General features: G+C 40.2%; 1 protein-coding gene across 1 annotated transcript in view; it reads left to right on the top strand.

Annotated features, from left to right (window-relative positions):
* Nucleotides 1-19,724, top strand: part of LOC109911043 (low-density lipoprotein receptor-related protein 1-like) — a 1,753,343-nt gene that overhangs the window by 288,636 nt on the left and 1,444,983 nt on the right. Inside the window, exon 2 of the mRNA XM_048599379.1 lies at nucleotides 204-326. Within this exon, the coding sequence (XP_048455336.1) occupies nucleotides 204-326 (123 nt within the window). The remainder of the gene's footprint in view (nucleotides 1-203; nucleotides 327-19,724) is intronic.

Genomic DNA, 19,724 nt, shown 5'->3' with positions numbered 1-19,724 from the left:
ATTTCTGAAGAAGGGTCTAGACCCGAAACCTCAGCTTTCCTGCTCCTCTTATGCTGCTTGGCCTGCTGTGTTCATCCAGCGCTACACCTTGTTATCTCTTAATTTTGTGTATTTTTTTTTAAAAGTAAGCTATGAGTAATGTCGATAAGTATTTCTTTGAACCATCTTCTGTTCTTAAAAACCTTTTTTGTCTTGATTTGCAGAACACAAAGCATGTGGACCAGCTGAATTTCTCTGCTATGACCAGATGACCTGCATCTCATTGAACTGGCTTTGCGATGGTGAACCAGATTGTTCGGATGATTCAGATGAGTCTCTTGATCAGTGTAGGTAGACTTACGATCTGTCTGCAAGCTATAGGGTCACTTTATAATAAGTATTATTATTGACTTCTGAGCCCTCCAGAATTATGTTGAGTATTTTCAGGATGTTTCAAATGCAATACTGGGAAGTTGAGGATTACGGGGAACAGAGAGAAAATTGGAGTTGAGGCATTCAATAAATTTTAGCAATCTGGTAATGACAGGGCTCAAAAGCTCAAATGACGTATTCCTACTCCTAAGTCCTATCTACCCACCTTCCCTTTGTTCTTGTGCTCTGTAGACCTGATTTCTCTTGATTCTCAATGATTGATTTGTCCTGATGTGGTTGAACTTTTCTGGAATATAGTTACTTTATAGATGTACATTTAATTTGACAGGTACTTGCTGAGTATTTAATTTAGAAAATCTTTTTTATGTCTTTAACTAATAAGATTAGTATAATTGGAATTTAGTGGATGTCACTTGGAATGAGTGAATAATAATAATGGTTAAGTCAGACTCCTATTGAATTGGCCTAAAGCTATCGAACTTGAATTAGAAGCTGGCTTAATGATAGTTGACAGTTGAAAGTTTACAAATAGCAAATTGAAGTCTGTACAAAGTATTTCTTGGAATATGAGAAAAACTCTAGTTATTAAATCAGCAACTTTTTAAAAAAAATTGAATGTGTCAAATGAATCAATCCTTTTGCAGGTGAATATGTAGCTTTCTTTTTTTTTGGTGAAACAAATGAAATGAGGCAATCATTGTCACCATTCTTAAATAATCTCTTCAGTTCCTGGTTGGCTGATTGGGTGAATGTTCTCACTATGGGAACTGAGTTTCACGAATAGCCAAATTTGTGTTTAGCTTATTGCTGGGCAGAGAGCGAAAGTATCAACCCCACCACCCATTCCTGGTCTTTATCTGGTGACTCCTCCTTCTGGAAAATAATTGTGCAAATGAGATAAACTAACAATTCCCATACAAAAACAAAGTTGCTGGAAAAGCCCAGCAGGTCTGGCAGCATCTGAGAAGGAAAAAACAGAGTTAACGTTTCAAGTCTAGTGCCCCTTCCTCAGAAGCCACTGGACCTGAAACGTTAACTCTGTTTTCTCCTTCACAATGCTGCCAGACCTTCTGGGCTTTTCCAGCAACTTTGTTTTTGTTTCTGATTTACAGCATCCGCAGTTCTTTCAGTTTTAACAATGCCCATCGTTTGATACCTGACTAAGCACCATGTAAACAGAAACATGAAGAACGGACAATTGGGCATAGTAATAGAGAACAGCTGGCAAATTTTGAACAAATGCCCCATCTTGAGATGTGAATTTTTCAGGGAAGAATGGAAAAGGAAGAAGATAAGCGTTATTTCTTGACAATGTTGGAAACATTACAGACACAGACCAGTGAAAATGTAACAAAAATGCTCCTGACTTCAAGATCCCTGCTATAATCTTTACGTGAATTAAAATTTACAACTTCAAAAAAAAGGAATCCAACATAATATCAGCAGGCATATTGATTATATTGGTTTCACAGTTTTATCATAAACTCTATATTATCTAAACAGACAGCTGGTGAGATCTTTTGTAGAATTAACAAATGCTTACCTTTAAAAATATATTTTTTACAAAAAAAAATCCTTTCTTTATCAATCAGTCCCCCACTAAAGTCAAACATATTGGCTTCCCACGTTATAATTGTGTAGCTTTGCTGTGTCTTACCTGTATAGTGCAAGAAATAACAATAAACTTCTTCAGCGTTTGAAAATTAACATTGTCTTTGGAGTGGATAACAATGAAGGAAATCTCCTGTAATAGAATTTCTTCATGGCTTGTAGGGCAGTCAGATATTGATTCAGTGATTTATACAACAATACAGAAGCATGAATGGCTATTATATTGGAAGGAATAGAAAATTCTAGTCCACCTAAGATCATGTTATACAGGAATTAAAGAATAATTGTAATCTATAACGTAACTTTTGCAGCTAATTCTAAAAAATAGATAGCAACATGTAGACCGTAAGAAATAGGAAGAGAAACAGGCCATTCGGCCCCTCAACCTGCTCCTCCATTCAATGGGACGATGACTAAACTGATGTCCACTCTCTTGCATTTTCCCTGTAACTCTTGATTACAATGAGAAAGTTTAAGTGTAATTTTGAAAGCCAAGTTACCACATTCGTATTAACAGAGTGGAATGAAATATGAAGAGATTATTATGACCTTTCGCAAAAGTTTGAAAAGTAGAATTGGTTGGAACATTTAAAACTTCAAGCCACTGTCTCTTTTCATTTCCTAACTTGCCAATCAGATTCTACAGTAATACTTTAAACAGTTGAAATATTGTTTGTCTCTTCTACACATCTTAGTATTCCAGTCATATGTTTCTCTTTGAGCAACTAAATTCTTTAATATATTTTAAATTTAGTTATCATCAGTTCTGGCCTATGATTCCTTAGCTTTGATTGAAGAAATAAGCTTGAATAATGCTTTATCTTCTAAAGCAAATATTTGTATGGCTTTATGCTGGTGCTTCCACATCCAATGCAAACTGCAGAGTTAATAGTTCTGAATTGATGTCCTTCGCTCTGAATCCTTTAAAATGGCTTATATTTGCAATGAAGCAAGTCCAATGGTAGGTCTCCCTACTTCTATGACAGAAGCTGTCAGTTCAAGTTGCATCTCAGCACTCAATAGCCAAGGAAGGTGTGTCATAATGCAGTCACAAACAGGTTGATCATCGATTTACACCAATAGTTGGTGGTACGAATGGTAGAATTCCTGGTCAGCTGTAACCATGTGATTGTTACAATGCTAAAGCCTCCCCACCATTAAAACATTTCACGTACATATTGTTGCCATGTCCAAGCATCATCCTTAGTCTGAGGGGTCAGCACCTGCATAAATTCTGCCATGATGGCAAATGGTTTGAAAATTCAAGAGAAAGTTGTTTATATACCTACAAACTTATGTACCTACGAGAATGATCAGACACATGGTTGTATTTTTAAAGACCAGGCCTACAAATGTTTCTTGTACTTAGGAACAGCTGCTTTCCGTTGTCATGCATTGTATTGTAAGTCACATACAAATCAACTTGAGAACAGAACTAGTTTGCAACTCGGGGACTGCCTCTATGTGTGCATGTATGTGTGTGTCTGTGTGCGTGTGTGTGTGTGCGCGTGTGTATTTGTGTGTCTGTGTGTTTATATGTGGAGTTGGAGTAGGTGGGGGAGGGAGTGGTCAGTGGTGAATGGATCAAATTTAAATCTCCTATGAATATCAAGGCTAAGTGTATAAATAAAAACCCCTTACGTCCGAGATAAGGTGCCTTACTTTTATAGTCTGCTTTATTCATTGGTAGTCAATGGAACATTTGTGGCATGATTTATCAATCCAGTAGCAAGATTGTATTTTTTGTAATACATTCAAACCATGTGTTAGCAGAATACTTATGTATTGTAATCTGCATTCAGCTAAAGCTTGTGAGAGATTCTCAGCAGTGGTCATGACAGTCATTATTCAGAAGATATTTTCTTTTTGAAGCATTCCATCAAGAACATAGTAGATCACTATGAAAATTTGGTATTTAATCATTTTCCAATGTTTTGGCTTGATAGTGTATCATTCAATAATGGAAATTGCCATTTACCTGGAATATATGTTTGAATATACTAAATACAAAACACACTTTCACTCAGAGTAGGACATTCAATCTTTCAGGCCTGAGCTGCTTTTCTGTTTTAATCATGGCTGAAAATGTACATCATCCCATTTACTCAAATCTTGCCCTTTACACTTGATACTCTCCTTTGAGGCAATATGTGTCACATGGTGTGGCAGCATCTGTGAAGGAGAAAACAGAGTTAACGTTTAGGGTCCGGTGACCCTTCCTCAGAACTCATTAAATTCAGGTTCATTAAATATTTTTAAGAAAAGAAGAGAGATTTCTGATGGGAAAGAAAGTCAGAGGTTAGTGAGGCTAGATGGGAATAAGGATTTCTATCTTATTGAATGGTACAGCAGGTTCAAAGAGCCAAACGATTTACTTCTGCTCCTATTTTATATGTTCATGTGTATTTGTACTGAACAAAAATCTATTGATCTTCAGCTTGAAAGCTTTTATCATTGACTCTGTAAAGTGCAGTTTTGTTTTTTGGGGGAAAGTGGCAATTTCAGATTTGTACATAGGTCAGTTCTTTAAATTTAAAACCATGAGTCAGATCATGCTGTGTTGTGATGATCAGGTAAGGAGAGATGAGGCAATGGCTGTCTGAATCTAAATGTCGAAAGCCATCATATATATTTGAAACTTCATTTTAATTACCTATCACACGTTTAATATTACACTGCATTGTAGTATTACGACTGTTATTTTCACAGACCACAGAGCTATGATATCTTGATTTTTTTTACTGCTTTCATTCCTCTTTTTCTGAACATTGGCATTAGGATTACTTAATCATAGCTTCTATGCAATTATTGTGTAATGTCTTTCAAATGTATAACTTGGTTTTTTGCAAAGAAAACTTACGATTCTTTTGCAAGTAGGTTAGTAAGGTGCCAGGAGGGTTTTATTAATGGATATTATACGCACTGCACTTGTTAAGACACCAAAGCGTACAGGTCAATGTAGTGATTGTAATGAAGTCGGTCAGGTGGACCTCATAGAATATGAGTTTGCTGATTGGGGCTGTTAATCTGGTCCAATCAGGGAGCCCTGGCTGACAGATATAAACAGGAGTGTCCGACATCCTGCTTACTCCAAGAGCTGGCTCTGAGGAAGCTGGATCAGTGCCAAGGACTCTCCTTGTGTAAATAAAGGGTGACTTGGTGACGGGATATTGGTTTCTGTGGAGTTATTTCAGCCAATGTAAGAGACGGTGGAGTCGTGGTAATGACAATGGACTAGTGTTCCAGGGTAATTAGAGGAAGTAACTGCAGAGCCTGTAGATGCTTTGGTAAGAATCCTTAGATTCTGTAAAAATCCCAGACGATTTGAAAACTGTCAATGTACCACCTCTATTCAAAAGGGAGGAGACAGAAAACTATAGACCAGTTGGCTGAATATTTGTCATAAGTAAAATATTAAAGTGTATTGTAAAGGATGTAGAAGTAGAACATTTAGAAATATACAACATAATCAATCATGGTTGGCAGATTTATTGGAATTCTTCTGAGCTAACAAACAGTATAGATACAGAAGAAATGTTACATGTTTGGGTTTCCAAAAGGTTTCAATAAGGAGCTGTACCTAAGACTACTTTATAAGAGTTGATGGTTTGGAGAGGTAATGAATGAGGATTGGCTAACTAATGGAAGACAAAGTTGGAATGAGGGTAGGGGGTAACCTGTATCCAGTAGAGTGCTGTACTAGAGATCTGTACTAGGGCCACAATTATTGACAAATAGACGTTAATGACTTGGATGAGGAAAGTGAATTTTCCACTGCCAAGTTTGGATGAAACAAAAATAGATGGGTAGATCAGTAGTGAGCATGTCTGAGTCTTAAGTGCATCGGCAAAAACACTTAGCAGATGTGGTATAAAGGAAAGTACCACAGTCTTACCAGACCATAGGGCAGCTGTCAGTTGAGAGAGGGCTGGCTCATGGTGGTTTAACCCTAGGGTCACCATGCTTCAGGAAAGCAAAGTCCTTCATGGTAACTTTAGCTATTGTAGGAATTGAACCCATGCTGTTTGCATCACAAATCAGCTGTCCTGCCAGATTAACTAATGGCCTTTGGGTGGAGTAAGGAGTGTCAAATCTTGAGCAAATAAAGTGGGAGGAGAGGTCCTGCGGTGGGGTTGTGAGGGGAGGAAGGAGGTGGGGGCAGTGTGGATTCCCTAGGGTGAAAGGGATGGCAGAATAGAGGGCTCAAATCCTGTAGTGTGGGAAGGGATCAAAGGGTCTGGAATGGAGAGAGGGATGTGCCGGATTTGGGGGTGAGGGTGAAGGTGGGGTTTGGTGGGCAGTTGTCACAGGAAGTGTTTTCAGGTCAGGGCACAGGGACAGATGTTGCTCACCATTTGTAAGATAAGTAAAGGTTGAATGCAAGTGTTAGACTATATAGTTATTAGTCTGTTTATTTTCTGAGGAACTATTTTATTCAACTTGCTCGGAACTATCATGTCTTCACCTAAAATGGAGACTGAAGGCTCCAAGTATAGAGGATTTACCCAGAGAAACATTCTATTTCTTGCGAAACTCCTTCAGAATCTGCTATCATGGGTATTCCACAGGGTCCTCAAGTCTCACTCCCATTTAATGATAGGCTAGCCTTTGGAAATTTAGGGCAAATTTTCTGTTGTCTCAATTATCATAGAGTTGCAATAATTGGAGCAGAGATAGAATAAGTAGGAAAAGAGAAAATAAGGAAAACTTCATAGAAGGGAATGCAATATTTCAGCATTAGGGAATTAACAACATAATAACGTTTCATCGTTACAGAGATAAGGGTTTTTTTTTAAATTGAGAAGAGCAGGACTTTTTTTCTGTAAATAGGGGCATTTTCTCTATGCATTCACATAACATTTGAAAAAAAAAATAAAAAGTTGCAATTAGAATTTATTTTACATTGCTATAGCAAAACCAAACTCTCAATGCAAACGGCAAAGCTGGGCATCTACATAATTATTAAACTTACTGTGTATTTGTAGGGCAATGTGTATTTTAACAATAAAGTTGGATCCAATATTATTGGCCTGATTTTCAAGGTGCTAACTGAGACCAAATGATTGAGGGACCAAACAATAAGGCTGCCAAGCAAGGCAGCTTGAGGAAACTGCATCTACTCTCTCTCTCAGTCATTTTGATAAGGGGCAGAGAAGTGATTGGGTCTCAGAACCTGTCCATCCTATGATAAGTGGTACCAACAGCGTTGTGGGCACATTGGGACATCTCTACCAGTAATTTTCTTCTTAAATTTTCATCGAACTGGCTGCTGCAACATGAATTGTATCTGTGTTCATTAAAATGACTTATGACAGTGCTATGTTTGGAAGACAGAACTACCTAGTAAACAATGTATTTTCCAGGTTGTTACTCCTGCCGACTGGCAAGCTGTCAAATAAAAGATCAACATTGTAAATGTATAAAAGCCATCAAGTGATTCTGAAAAATAAATGTTTATCTAATGGCTGGAAACCCTTTCACTATTGAAATCATAGCCCTGTATGCAAATCAATGCTTCTCAAGTTTTGCCCCTCTGTGACCTTGCTTTGAGAATCGAAAGTTATTGTGACCTTTTCGTGTGAACTAAGAGTGAGGCCCTGTTAGAACAGGAGTACTACTGTTATAACACAGTCAGAGTTCCACAGTGTTGTTACTGTATCAGACCTCATAACCCCAAAATTTCAGCTTTGTGTCCTAAACCCCAACTTTGGGAAGCTCTGTTTTGCACTCCCTTGCTGAATGTGGAGGATAGAAGATGTTTCATAAATTCAACAATAGCCTTCCCTTCATTCCCAGACTTTCCCTGACCTTCCTTCAGCTTTGAAGGGAGAGGGTCAAAAATCACACGACACCAGGTTATAGTCCAACAGGTTTATTTGAACACGCAAGCACCTCCACAACATAAAGGGAGAGGAGCAATGGAGATTGTCATATTGCCTAACCACTCTTCAGCTCATTAAAGTAATTAAGTGGCCAATAGCCACTTAACTGCCTCCTCTTGCCCTGTTGCTATACCAATGCTGGGAATCATATATACAGACTGGTGTTTGACCTTCCTTATGGATCCTTAGTGTCCACTGATAGTACCCCTTCCTAAGGCCACACTTTGACCTTTATCCTCTCTGGACTCTCAGGCTGGGTTGACAGTCCAAGCCCGTAGCTGGTCTGGGTGCCTGAAGGAGCGGAAACATCAGTGAAAGGGATAGATGGTGGTTTGGCAGCTGCATCTGCAGGAGTGTCAGATGGGGAACAGGAGGTCTCTCCCACCCCACCAATGAGATGTCTTTCAGGTGCCCAGATTGGCCGTCTTCTTTGGTGGAGGCTTCCAGTCCAGTATTCCAGCAGCTCAGCATAACAATTTCATCTTGGAATGGTGGTCTTGTCCCGGCTGTACCTTCAGGATATTCCATTATTCCTTAATCAGCTTTCCTTTAACCCAGGAGCCATTAACTGAACTGTGATAAACTTTGTTTGAATTTTACTTCATTAATGACAGAAGCCACAATAATTTAAATATAGGCACTGTGGCATGGTGACTTATAAAACTTTTCACTGTATTTTTCATGTAAAAGTACATGTGGCAATACATTTTTGTTCTGTTCTATTCTATTCCCTTGGTTTCACAAACTGGCATCTCACCCTTTTTGCCAGGGTCTGCTATCTTGACCCTGTGAAATTGCCCATACCCCCACTTAATTTGTTTCTGGCTCTAGTGATAGTTTTCTCTGGGGCCTTCGCATCCAGACAATTGATGCAACTCGATATTGCTAAACTAGGGAACTCAATTGCTCTATGGCAGAGACGACAAGGTGCAGGGCTGGATGAACACAGCAGGCCAAGCAGCATCATTGGAGCAGAGAGGCTGACGTTTCGGGCCTAGACCCTTCATGCTCTATGGCAGGTCTTCTTGACACCAAGCAGCAGAAATCTTTCCTCCAGTCTGTTAAATGTTTCAGAACTACTTCAAGTGGGCATCTTCCAACAAATAATTTAAATTAAGGTATGAGGTATACCATGGCACTCCATAAAATCTAGTAATAAATGTAAATGACTAACATCTCCCCACTGACTTCGCAAATCTTCGCCCTGACCACCAATCATCGCTGCATCTGCTGAATTGGACGTCAAGAAGGCCTTTGACAAGGTGCAGCACAGAGGGCTGCTGAGTAAGATAAGGGCCTATGGTGTTAGAGACAAGGTGATAGCGTGGATAGAAGATTGGCTGTCTGGCAGGAAGCAGAGAGTAGGAATAAAGGGGTCTTTCTCAGGATGGCAGGTGGTGACTAGTGGTATTCCACAAGGGTCAGTGTTGGGATCAGAACTTTTCACTTTATACATTAACGATCGAGATGAAGGAACTGAGGGCATTCTGGCTAAGTTTGCAGATGATACAAAGATAGGTTGAGGGGCAGGTAGTTTTGAGGATGTGGGGAGGCTGCAGAAGGATTTGGACAGGTTAGGAGAGTGGGCCAGGATGTGACAGATGAAGTACAGCGTAGGAAAGTGTGAGGTCATGCACTTTGGTAAGAATAGAAGCATGGACTATTTTCTAAATGGGGAGAAAATTCAGGAGCCTGAAGTGCGAAGAGATTTGGGAGTTCTAGTCCAGGATTCTCTCAAGGTAAACTTGCAGGTTGAGTCAGTAGTTAGGAAGGCAAATGCAATGTTGGCATTTATTTTGAGAGGACTTGAATATAAAAGCAGGGATGTACTTCTGAGGCTCTATAAGGCTCTGGTCACGTCACATTTGGAGTATTGTGCGCACTTTTGGGCCCCATACCTCAGGAAAGATGTAATAGCCCTGGAGCGGGTTCAGAAGAGGTTCACGAGAATGGTCCCAGGAATGGAAAGCTTAACATATGTGAAAGCTTAATGTTTGAGGACTCTGGGACTATATTCATTGGAGTTTAGAAGGATGGGGGGGGCGGGATCTAATTGAAACTTACAGAATACTGAATGGCCTGGACAGAGTGGATGTTGGGAAGATGCTTCCATTGGTAGGAGAGGCTAGGACCCGAGGGCACGGCCTTAGAGTAAAGGGAAGACCTTTTAGAATGGAGATAAGGAGAAACGTCTTTAGCCAGAGAGTGGTGAATCTATGGAATTCACTGCCACAGAAGGCTGTGGAAGCCAGGTCATTCAGTATATTTAATACAGAGATAGGTAGGTTCTTGATTGTCAAGGGGATCACAGGTTACAGGGAGAAAGCGTGAGAATGGGGTTGAGAAACTTATCAGCCATGATTGATTGGCAGAGCAGACTCGATGAGCTGAATGGCCTAATTTCGGCTCCTATGTCTTCTGGTCTTATGGTATTATATATTCATTCTGCACTGAGCTTGAAGTTAAGCTCTTTATGTGCTTAATTAGGAGCTATCGGGCTCTTGCCTGAAATCCAACTGCCTAATCCTTTCACAAGTGCTTCATATTGTTTATAAAGCTGCTTTGAAGAGTCTGTTTGTCTACTTGGGGGCATGTATTCTGGTCTCAGCATGTCTCCATCCCCCCACCCCCTCCACCCCAGGGAACCTAGGTACTGGCCCCTGGGAAAATCCTCTCTGTCACATTCTTGATAGAGACTTTTTTTTATCCATTCAATGGAGGAGGGCGTCACTGACCAGACAGCATTCATTGCCTGTCCCTAATTGTCCAGAGGGCGGTTACAAGTCGACCACACTTCTGTGGGTCTGGAGTCACATGTAGGCCAGACTAAGTGAGGTTAATTGCGCTACCTCATGAATGCCATTTCTGAAATGGAAAAAAACACTGCCTCCAAGATTTTGCTTGTTGTAGTCACACACATGGACTGAACAAACTATCAGAATGCATGATTGCTGTTTCAATTTGAAGTATTTTACAGGATTATAAACTTAATTACCTGACTATTGAGCAGTATCTTTGATCTTCAATTAAGCTTACTTCAACATAAAACAGTCAACAAAAATGTAGGTCATCAGCAGAGAAGTCTTAGTTGCTTGTTTTATTTCAATCCATTTATTGCATCTAAAAGAGGCTGAGCAGCTTCATCATTCACAGAGGCTTTGTCAAAAAAAAATTATTCTGCCTTTTAAAGATTTTGTGCTTCACTACTTATTGAAATTTTACTTCCTATGCAATTCTGCTCGCAAATAAATGTTATTAGTTTTACCCAAAACATGATGGTCCATGTGGTAACACAGTTTTGTGTGAATAGATAGCAAAAAGGCAGCAACATTTTTCCCTTGAATAACTCAGTGGTAAAATGGTATGACTTCTGTACTTGTTATCCCATTCGCAACAATCCAAAAGGCTACGAATATCATGTTCAATTTGTCTAATATCCAAATGGAAATTGAATTTTGTTGTGAACTGAAGTTTGAAATGTTGTAAATGATCCCAAATTATACCAGTGGCATTGTAATTGGTTCATTACTGGAATAATTTTTATTCGGATCAGTAAATATAACATGTAGCCCAAGGGAAAAGCAAATTCCAGAACTTCTGTGATTTAAGGTTAAAGCTAATGCTAATGGTAATCACACACTGAAGGGTAGAAAAAAAACACACATTTGCAAGAATGTAATTCAGGTGCCTAAGGGCAAATGCAACAAACAAGCAAAACCACTAATATGACTTTCACAGTATCTGGTCTGCTCCTCAGTAAATCTGTGTATATCCTCAAAATGTTTTCTGCTGGCTGCCAGCTTTTGTAGTTATTTATTTCATAAGAACCAAAAACAAGCTTGTATTTTCTGATTTACTGATCTACTTATTTTCCGAAGGTCAGAAGTTACGTGAAATACTCTTTCAATGTTATTGCACCAGTCAAAGGTTTAGGAGATTTAAACGTGAAAACGAGAGTCCCTTGACATTGAAGAGGTTAAAGTATTTGAGTTTTTCAACCAGAAAATAACAAAATAGAAGCAGACAAGAATTGGATTACAGACAGAATATATGAAGATTTAACTGTGAATACAGTCAACAGCAATGGTTTATATGATGAGACAAGAATGGAGGAAATCTTGCAAGACAACAACACTCTTGAGATGCTTCAACAGCATCAGAAATAGCAGAAAAGAAGCACAACTAATCCAGAGAATTTCGAAAATCAGCTTGAGTATGACCACCAATATCATTTCTATGAGTTTGCGCACATGCTTAGGTTATGAAGTACATTTAAAACAAATATAATTTATAAGGTGAAAAATATCTTGAATGTTCTTGTGTTTTGAAAGTTCTTGATGAACAACGATGATACAAGTTATAAATCCAGAGTTAGCGACTTGATTTGTTTTAAGCTATATTTCAGAAAAATCTTATATCTGTCTAATAGGGTACAATAAAGGCCAGAATTGGTCATAGACAGATTTAGTCAGAGATATTGCCTTTGACTTCAATTTGCAGTTAGAAGGTTTGTCACACATATGCTGTTCCATTTGAGGTGATTGGAAATATTAGAATGATAATTCTGTGATTTGAATAACAAATCCCCAAATGTCTGCTATGAATGAGAGACACTGACTTCACCAAATCCCTACTGGCAGACCTGTTGTGCTTTTTAAGTGTGCCACATCCAAGTACGAATTGGATGCTGAATGATTCCTATTCATCATGTTTCACTGAAGATTTGTAATTCAAAGTAAGGAATACTCTGGACGTATATTAGCTACAAACTCTCCAGATGAGTCTAAAGTAGAAATACTCAAGGTACACTTCAATTCAACTCCAAATACATATCAGAATTAGTACAGTGTTGATGTTTATTAGAATGAGCCTGTTTAAACCCGAAAGGCAGAATTTTACCAGTTCCCACCAGAGGATTTGGAAGCTGGACAAGAAGAAGGATACCGAAAACTTCCCAGATGCACTTCTCGCAATCTTCCCACCTGCCTCCAAAGTGTCTGCAAATATCTGGGACTGGGGTGTCGCCTAGGAAACTCCTAAACACACACTTCCCCCAATGAAGCTTTTACATAGCTAATTAAGGGCCACTTCTTGCCCAGCGTCAAATTTGAGGCCGGAAAGAGGCTGTGACAGTAGCTGGGAGGGATGGGGAACAGTAGTGGCAGTGTACCTGGCAGACCTCCAATGGGATACCACGACCAGACACACATTCCCCTCCCCTTCCTGAGCTTCCAGTTGCCTGCCACTTTAACACATCATCTTTGTTCCCTGGCCAACCTCTCTGTCTCAGGTTTGCTGCAGTGCTCCAGTGAAGCTCACTGCAAACTGGAAGAAGAGCATCATATTTTCCGCTTGGGAACTCTACAGCCTTCTGTACTCAATATTCAACAATTTTAGGATTTGAGGCACATTCTCTCGTGTCCTTACCCCAACCCTGATATACCTGAAATAACAAGGTGTAGAGCAGAATGAACACAGCAGGCCAAGCAGCATCAGAGGAGCAGGAAGGCTGACGTTTTGGGCCTAGACCCTTCTTTTATCACATGATCTGCTAGGACACACGACCCATTGTTAGCCACTAATTGTGCCAATTAGTAGCTATTCATTCCCCCAGGCTGATCGTTATCCACTTTGTACATCCAATTGTTCTTCTCTCTCCTTGGCCTCTACTTCCACCTATTACTTACTCCTTAGTCCAACCTCCACCCTATCTTCTGCATGAAAACCAATTTTTTCTGAGCTACCATTGTTACAACGGAGTGGTTAAATGAAAGAAATGCCTGACACTTACTTTATAAGCAATAAGTAATAATTTATTTATCTAACTCTAACAGGGAACAAATTAACAGAACTACTAACAAACTGAACAATTCCTGCCTTAACTACTAACTATTCCCAAAAAATTCTAATGGCATGCTGTTCCAATAAATACAAGTCCCACTTACATAAACCAAAGTAATAAGGGGAAAAAAAAAACATAAATCTCTCGAAATTACAGCCAGGTTAAGTCTTCTGGAATATTCTTTGCCTTCTCCGCTGTTTTTCATTCAGCAACATCTTTCTCCATTGAATTCTTATATCAAGAATATTAGTTAAGAGTGTCATAATAGCTTTATTTAGATGGTGCTTACTCTGAGATCTTAGACATTCCTGTGAGAGCGAGTGATTTTCTCTTTCTTTAGAGCTGATGGCTATTGAGAGCTGTTCTCTTAACAGATGGCAGTTTTCTCTCACACCAATTTTCAAATACCCTCTTCTTTTAAACCCTTGAAGATCTATTAATTTCTTACAATAGGATTGGTCTGAGGTTGTTAAAACCATCAGATTTAATTTTAATTAGGCTTTGGTATTTAGGGCCTGGTTTAAATTAATTGGCTAAATTCAAAAACCTGATGTCTCGGTAAAAATGCCGCTTTTCCTGCTAACCGAATAGCCTTTCAATACAATGTTTCAACTTCAACAAAGAACAAAGAACAAAGAAAATTACAGCACAGGAACAGGCCCTTCGGCCCTCCATGCCTGCGCCGATCCAGATCCTCTATCTAAACCTGTCGCCTATTTTCCAAGGATCTGTATCCCTCTGCTCCCTGCCCAATTATGTATCTGTCGAGATACATCTTAAATGACGCTATCGTGCCCACCTCTACCACCTCCGCTGGCAATGCGTTCCAGGCACCCAACACCCTCTGTGTAAAAAACTTTCCACGCATATCTCCCTTAAACTTTTCCCCTCTCACCTTGAAATTGTGACCCCTAGTAATTGAGTCCCCCACTCTGGGAAAAAAGCTTCTTGTTATCCACCCTGTCTATACCTCTCATGATTTTGTAGACCTCAATCAGGTCCCCCCTCAACCTTCGATTTTCTAATGTAAATAATCCTAATCTACTCAACCTCTCTTCATAGCTAGCACCTTCCATACCAGGCAACATACTGGTGAACCTCTTCTGCACCCTCTCCAAAGCATCCACATCCTTTTGGTAATGTGGCGACCAGAACTGTACGCAGTATTCCAAATGTGGTCGAACCAAAGTCCTATACAACTGTAACATGACCTGCCAACTCTTGTACTCAATGGCCCGTCTGATGAATGAAAGCATGCCGTATGCCTTCTTGACCACTCTATCGACCTGCGTTGCCATCTTCAGGGTACAATGGACCTGAACACCCAGATCTCTCTGTGCATCAATTTTCCCCAGGGCTTTTCCATTTACCGTATAGTTCGCTCTTGAATTCGATCTTCCAAAATGCATCACCTCGCATTTGCCTGGATTGAATGCCATCTGCCAATTCTCTGCTCAACTCTCCAATCTATCTATATTCTGCTGCATTCTCCGACAGTCCCCTTCACTATCTGCTACTCCACCAATCATACTGTCATCTGCAAACTTGCTTATCAGACCATCTATACCTTCCTCCAGATTATTTATGTACATCACAAACAAAAGTGGTCCCAACACAGATCCCTGTGGAACACCACTGGTCACAGTTCTCCATTTTGAGAAACTCCCTTCCACTACAACTCTCTGTCTCCTGTTGCCCAGCCAGTTCTCTATCCATCTAGCTAGTACACCCTGGACCCCATGCGACTTCACTTTCTCCATCAGCCTACCATGGGGAACCTTATCAAATGCCTTACTGAAGTGCATGTATATGACATCTGCAGCCCTTCCCTCATATATCAATTTTGTCACTTCCTCAAAGAATTCTATCAAGACATGACCTTCCCTGCACAAAACCATGCTGCCTATCACTAATAAGCCCATTTTCTTCCAAATGTAAATAGATCCTATCCTTCAGTATCTTCTCCAGCAGCTTCCCCATCACTGACGTCAGGCTCACCGGTCTATAATTTCCTGGATTATCCTTACTACCCTTCTTGAACAAAGGGACAACATTAGCGATTCTCCAGTCCTCCGGGACCTCACCCATGCTGAAGGATGCTGCAAAGATATCTGTTAAGGTCCCAACTATTTCTTCTCTCGCTTCCCTCAGTAACCTGGGATAGATCCCATCCGGACCTGGGGACTTGTCCACCCTAATGCCTTTTAGAATACCCAACACTTCTCCCCTCCTTATGCCGACTTGACCTGGAGTAATCAAACATCTATCCCTAACCTCAACATCCATCATGTCCCTCTCCTCAGTGAATACCAACGCAAAATACTCATTAAGAAGCTCACTCATTTTCTCTGACTCCTCGCATAACTTCCGTCCTTTGTCCTCGAGTGGGCCAACCCTTTCTCTAGTTACCCTCTTGCTCCTTATGTATGAATAAAAGGCTTTGGGATTTTCCTTAACCCTGATTGCTAAAGATATTTCATGACCCTTTTTAGCCCTCTTAATTCCTCGTTTCAGATTGGTCCTACTTTCCCGATATTCTTCCAAAGCTTCGTCTGTTTTCAGTCGCCTAGACCTTATGTATGCTTCCTTTTTCCTCTCTGCTAGTCTCACAATTTCACCTGTCATCCATGGTTCCCTAATCTTCCCTTTCTATCCCTCATTTTCACAGGGACAAGTCTGTCCTGCACTCTAATCCACCTCTCTTTAAAAAGCCTGCCACACATCAAATGTGGATTTACCCTAAAACAGCTGCTCCCAATTCACATTCCCCACCTCCTGCCAAATTTTGCTATAGTTGGCCTTCCCCCAATTTAGCAATCTTCCTTTAGGACTCTCTCATCTTTGTCCATCAGTATTGTAAAACTTACGGAACTGTGATCACTATTCCCAAAGTAATCCCCTACTGAAACTTCAACCACCTGGCTGGGCTCGTTCCCCAACACCAGGTCCAGCATGGCCCCTTCCCAAGTTGGACTATTTACATACTGCTCTATCAAATCCTCCTAGATGCTCCTTACAAATTCTGCTCCATCTAAACCCCTAACACTGAGTGAATCCGAGTCAATGTTGGGAAAATTAAAATCTCCCATCACCACCACCCTGCAGCTCCTACATCTTTCTATAATCTGTCTACATATTTGTATCTCTATCTCACGCTCGCTGTTGGGAGGCCTGTAGTACAGCCCCAACATTTTTACCGCACCCTTCCTATTTCTGAGCTCTGCCCATATTGCCTCACTGCTCGAGTCCTGCATAGTGCCCTCCTTCAGCACAGCTGTGATATCCTCTTTGACCAGTAATGCAACTCTTCCACCCTTTTTACCTCCCTCTCTATCCCGCCTGAAGCATCTATATCCTGGGATATTTAGTTGCCAATCTTGCTCTTCCCTCAACCAAGTCTCAGTAATAGCAATAACATCATACTCCCAGATACTAATCCAAGCCCTAAGCTCATCTGCCTTACCTACTACACTTCTCGCATTAAAACAAATACACCTCAGACCACCTGTCCCGTTGCGTTCATCATCTGCTCTCTGCCTACTCTTCCCCTTAGTCACACTGACTTCATTATCTAGTTCCTTACAGGCTTTAGTTACTACGTCCTTACTGTCCTCTAACCTCCTCATTTGGTTCCCACCCCCCTGCCACATTAGTTTAAATCTTCCCCAACAGCGTTAGCAAAAGCACCCCCTAGGACATTGGTTCCAGTCCTGCCCAGGTATAGACAGTCCGATTTGTAATAGTCCCACCTCCCCCCAAACCGGTCCCAAAGTCCCAAAAATCTGAACCCCTCTCTCCTGCACCATCTCTCAAGCCACTCATTTATCCTGCCTATTCTTTCATTTCTACTCTAACTAGCACGTGGCTCTGGTAGCAATCCTGAGATTACTACCTCTGAGGTCCTACTTTTTAACTTGGCTCCTAACTCCTTAAATTCTGCTTGTAGGACCTCATCCCTTTTTTACCTATATCATTGGTGCCTATATGCATCACGACAGCTGGCTGTACAAGAACTTCAAGAATTTCAAGAACTTCCTGTGCATTTTCTCCTGCCTGCTGACTTTTTCTTTTCAGCTCCAAGCCTTAAAACCACATCTTTTGAAGGGACTACACACTCTTCTCCCCTATCATTTTACAAACAAATTCTAATATCCTACTTTCCAATCCAGAAGTACTATACCAACTTTACAACACTTCCCCCTCTTAAGAAAAAATGAACCCTCATTATGAAAAGATAGCTTCTTTTTATCTCTCTAAATCTTAACGCCATTGTTACAAGATACATTGCTCATTAATCTAGAGTTACCCATTTCATACTAGTTCTATATACACTTACATAACTTTGAACACTGCTGTGTTTATCTTCTGTACACATTTTCCTTTTAAACCCATGATAATGCATCCGCAATAATATTTTCGCAACCTGCAACATGTACAACTGTAAATTAAATGTTTGTAACATAAGACTCCAACAAAATAGTCTGCCATTCTTCTCTTTAAATCTTTCCAAAAATGTCGACAGGTTGTGGTCGGTGTACGCAACCATCTCTGATACATTGTTTGCAACATAAACATCTTGTAAGGCCCCCAGTACCAAACTCAATAACTCTTTTTCAACAGTTGAATATTTTTTTCTGGTGGATATTGAGTTTCTTTGAAAAATAACCCATTGGCCTTTCAATTCCAAAATCACCCTCCTGTTTCAACACAGTTCCAATCCCTACATCGCTTGCGTCGATCGTGACTTAAAGGATTTCAAGAAATTTGGTGCTGCTAAAACTGGTGCAGTGGTTAACAATGCTTCCAAATTCTCAAATACCTCCTGGCCTTGTTCTGTCCACTGAAATTTCAGTTGCTTCTTCAACAAATCCATCAGCAGTTCCACGACATTACTAAAGGTTGGTACAAATTTCCTGTAGAATCCACTCAATTCCAAAAAGCACAGCACTTCCTTCTTTGAGAATGATCTTGCAAATTCCTTGATGGTCTTCATCTTCATGTTCCTTGGTGTCATCCTTCCATGTCCGATGTTGTGTCCTAAGAACATCACTTCTGCCTTCACAAATTCTGTCTTTGCCAAATTTATGACCAACTTGCCTTCCGTGGTCTCTCAAAAAGCTCTGCCAAATGCACCATGTGATCTGTCCATGAATGGAACAATAGCTGGCACAATTAGTCAATATTGCCACAATTCTGTTCATTAGTCTTTGAAATGTGGCTGGTTCATTCTTCATTCCAAAGGGCGTGACTTTAAATTGATAGAGCCTGTTTGTATTTACAAGTGCAGAAATGTCTTTCCTCTCTCTGACAAAGGTACTTCCCAGTAACCACAAAGTCAATCCAACTTAGTGATATAGTGGCTTGTCCAATTTTTTCCACAAAGTCCTCCAAACTTGAATTTGGCATGAGTCTGATTTAGTCATAGTGTTGACCTTCCAATAATCCACACAGAATTGCTGAGTACCATCAAGTTTGGAAACCAACATGATTGGTGATTCCATCACTTCGACTATGCTCGATGACGTCTTCTTGGAGCATCGCTTCTACTTCCTTCTGTATCTGTGCTGCTTTGAGAGGATTAAGTCTGTGGGCATGTTGGTTTATTGGAACAGCATTCCCTATGTTAACCTCATGTACAATGGCATTAGTCCTCCTCATTCTATTTTTAAATATATCCTCATAGTGCTACAACAAGCCTTTCAATTCCGTTATCAGTTCTTGAGACAAATAGCTTATTGCCCTATTTCATTCTTTCCGGACTTCCTTATTATTCAATTTATTCTGAGACACATCAAAATCCAAATCATCTGGATTTGATTACTCACTCTGAGTGGCAGTAACTGATACCTATTTCTCTGGTTCCCTTTCCCTGTTATAGTAACGTTTCAGCATGTTCACACGACATATTCAATAATTTTTTTTTCTATCTGGCATAGTTACCACGTAATTCAGCTGACTCAGCATCTTCTCAGATAACAAGGTGTAGAGCTGGATGAACACAGCAGGCCAAGCAGCAT

This window comes from Rhincodon typus, chromosome 7 (genome assembly GCF_021869965.1).
Source record: "Rhincodon typus isolate 14 chromosome 7, sRhiTyp1.1, whole genome shotgun sequence".
Classification (NCBI taxonomy): Eukaryota; Metazoa; Chordata; class Chondrichthyes; order Orectolobiformes; family Rhincodontidae; genus Rhincodon; species Rhincodon typus.
This window is presented reverse-complemented; position numbering and strand designations above follow the sequence as displayed.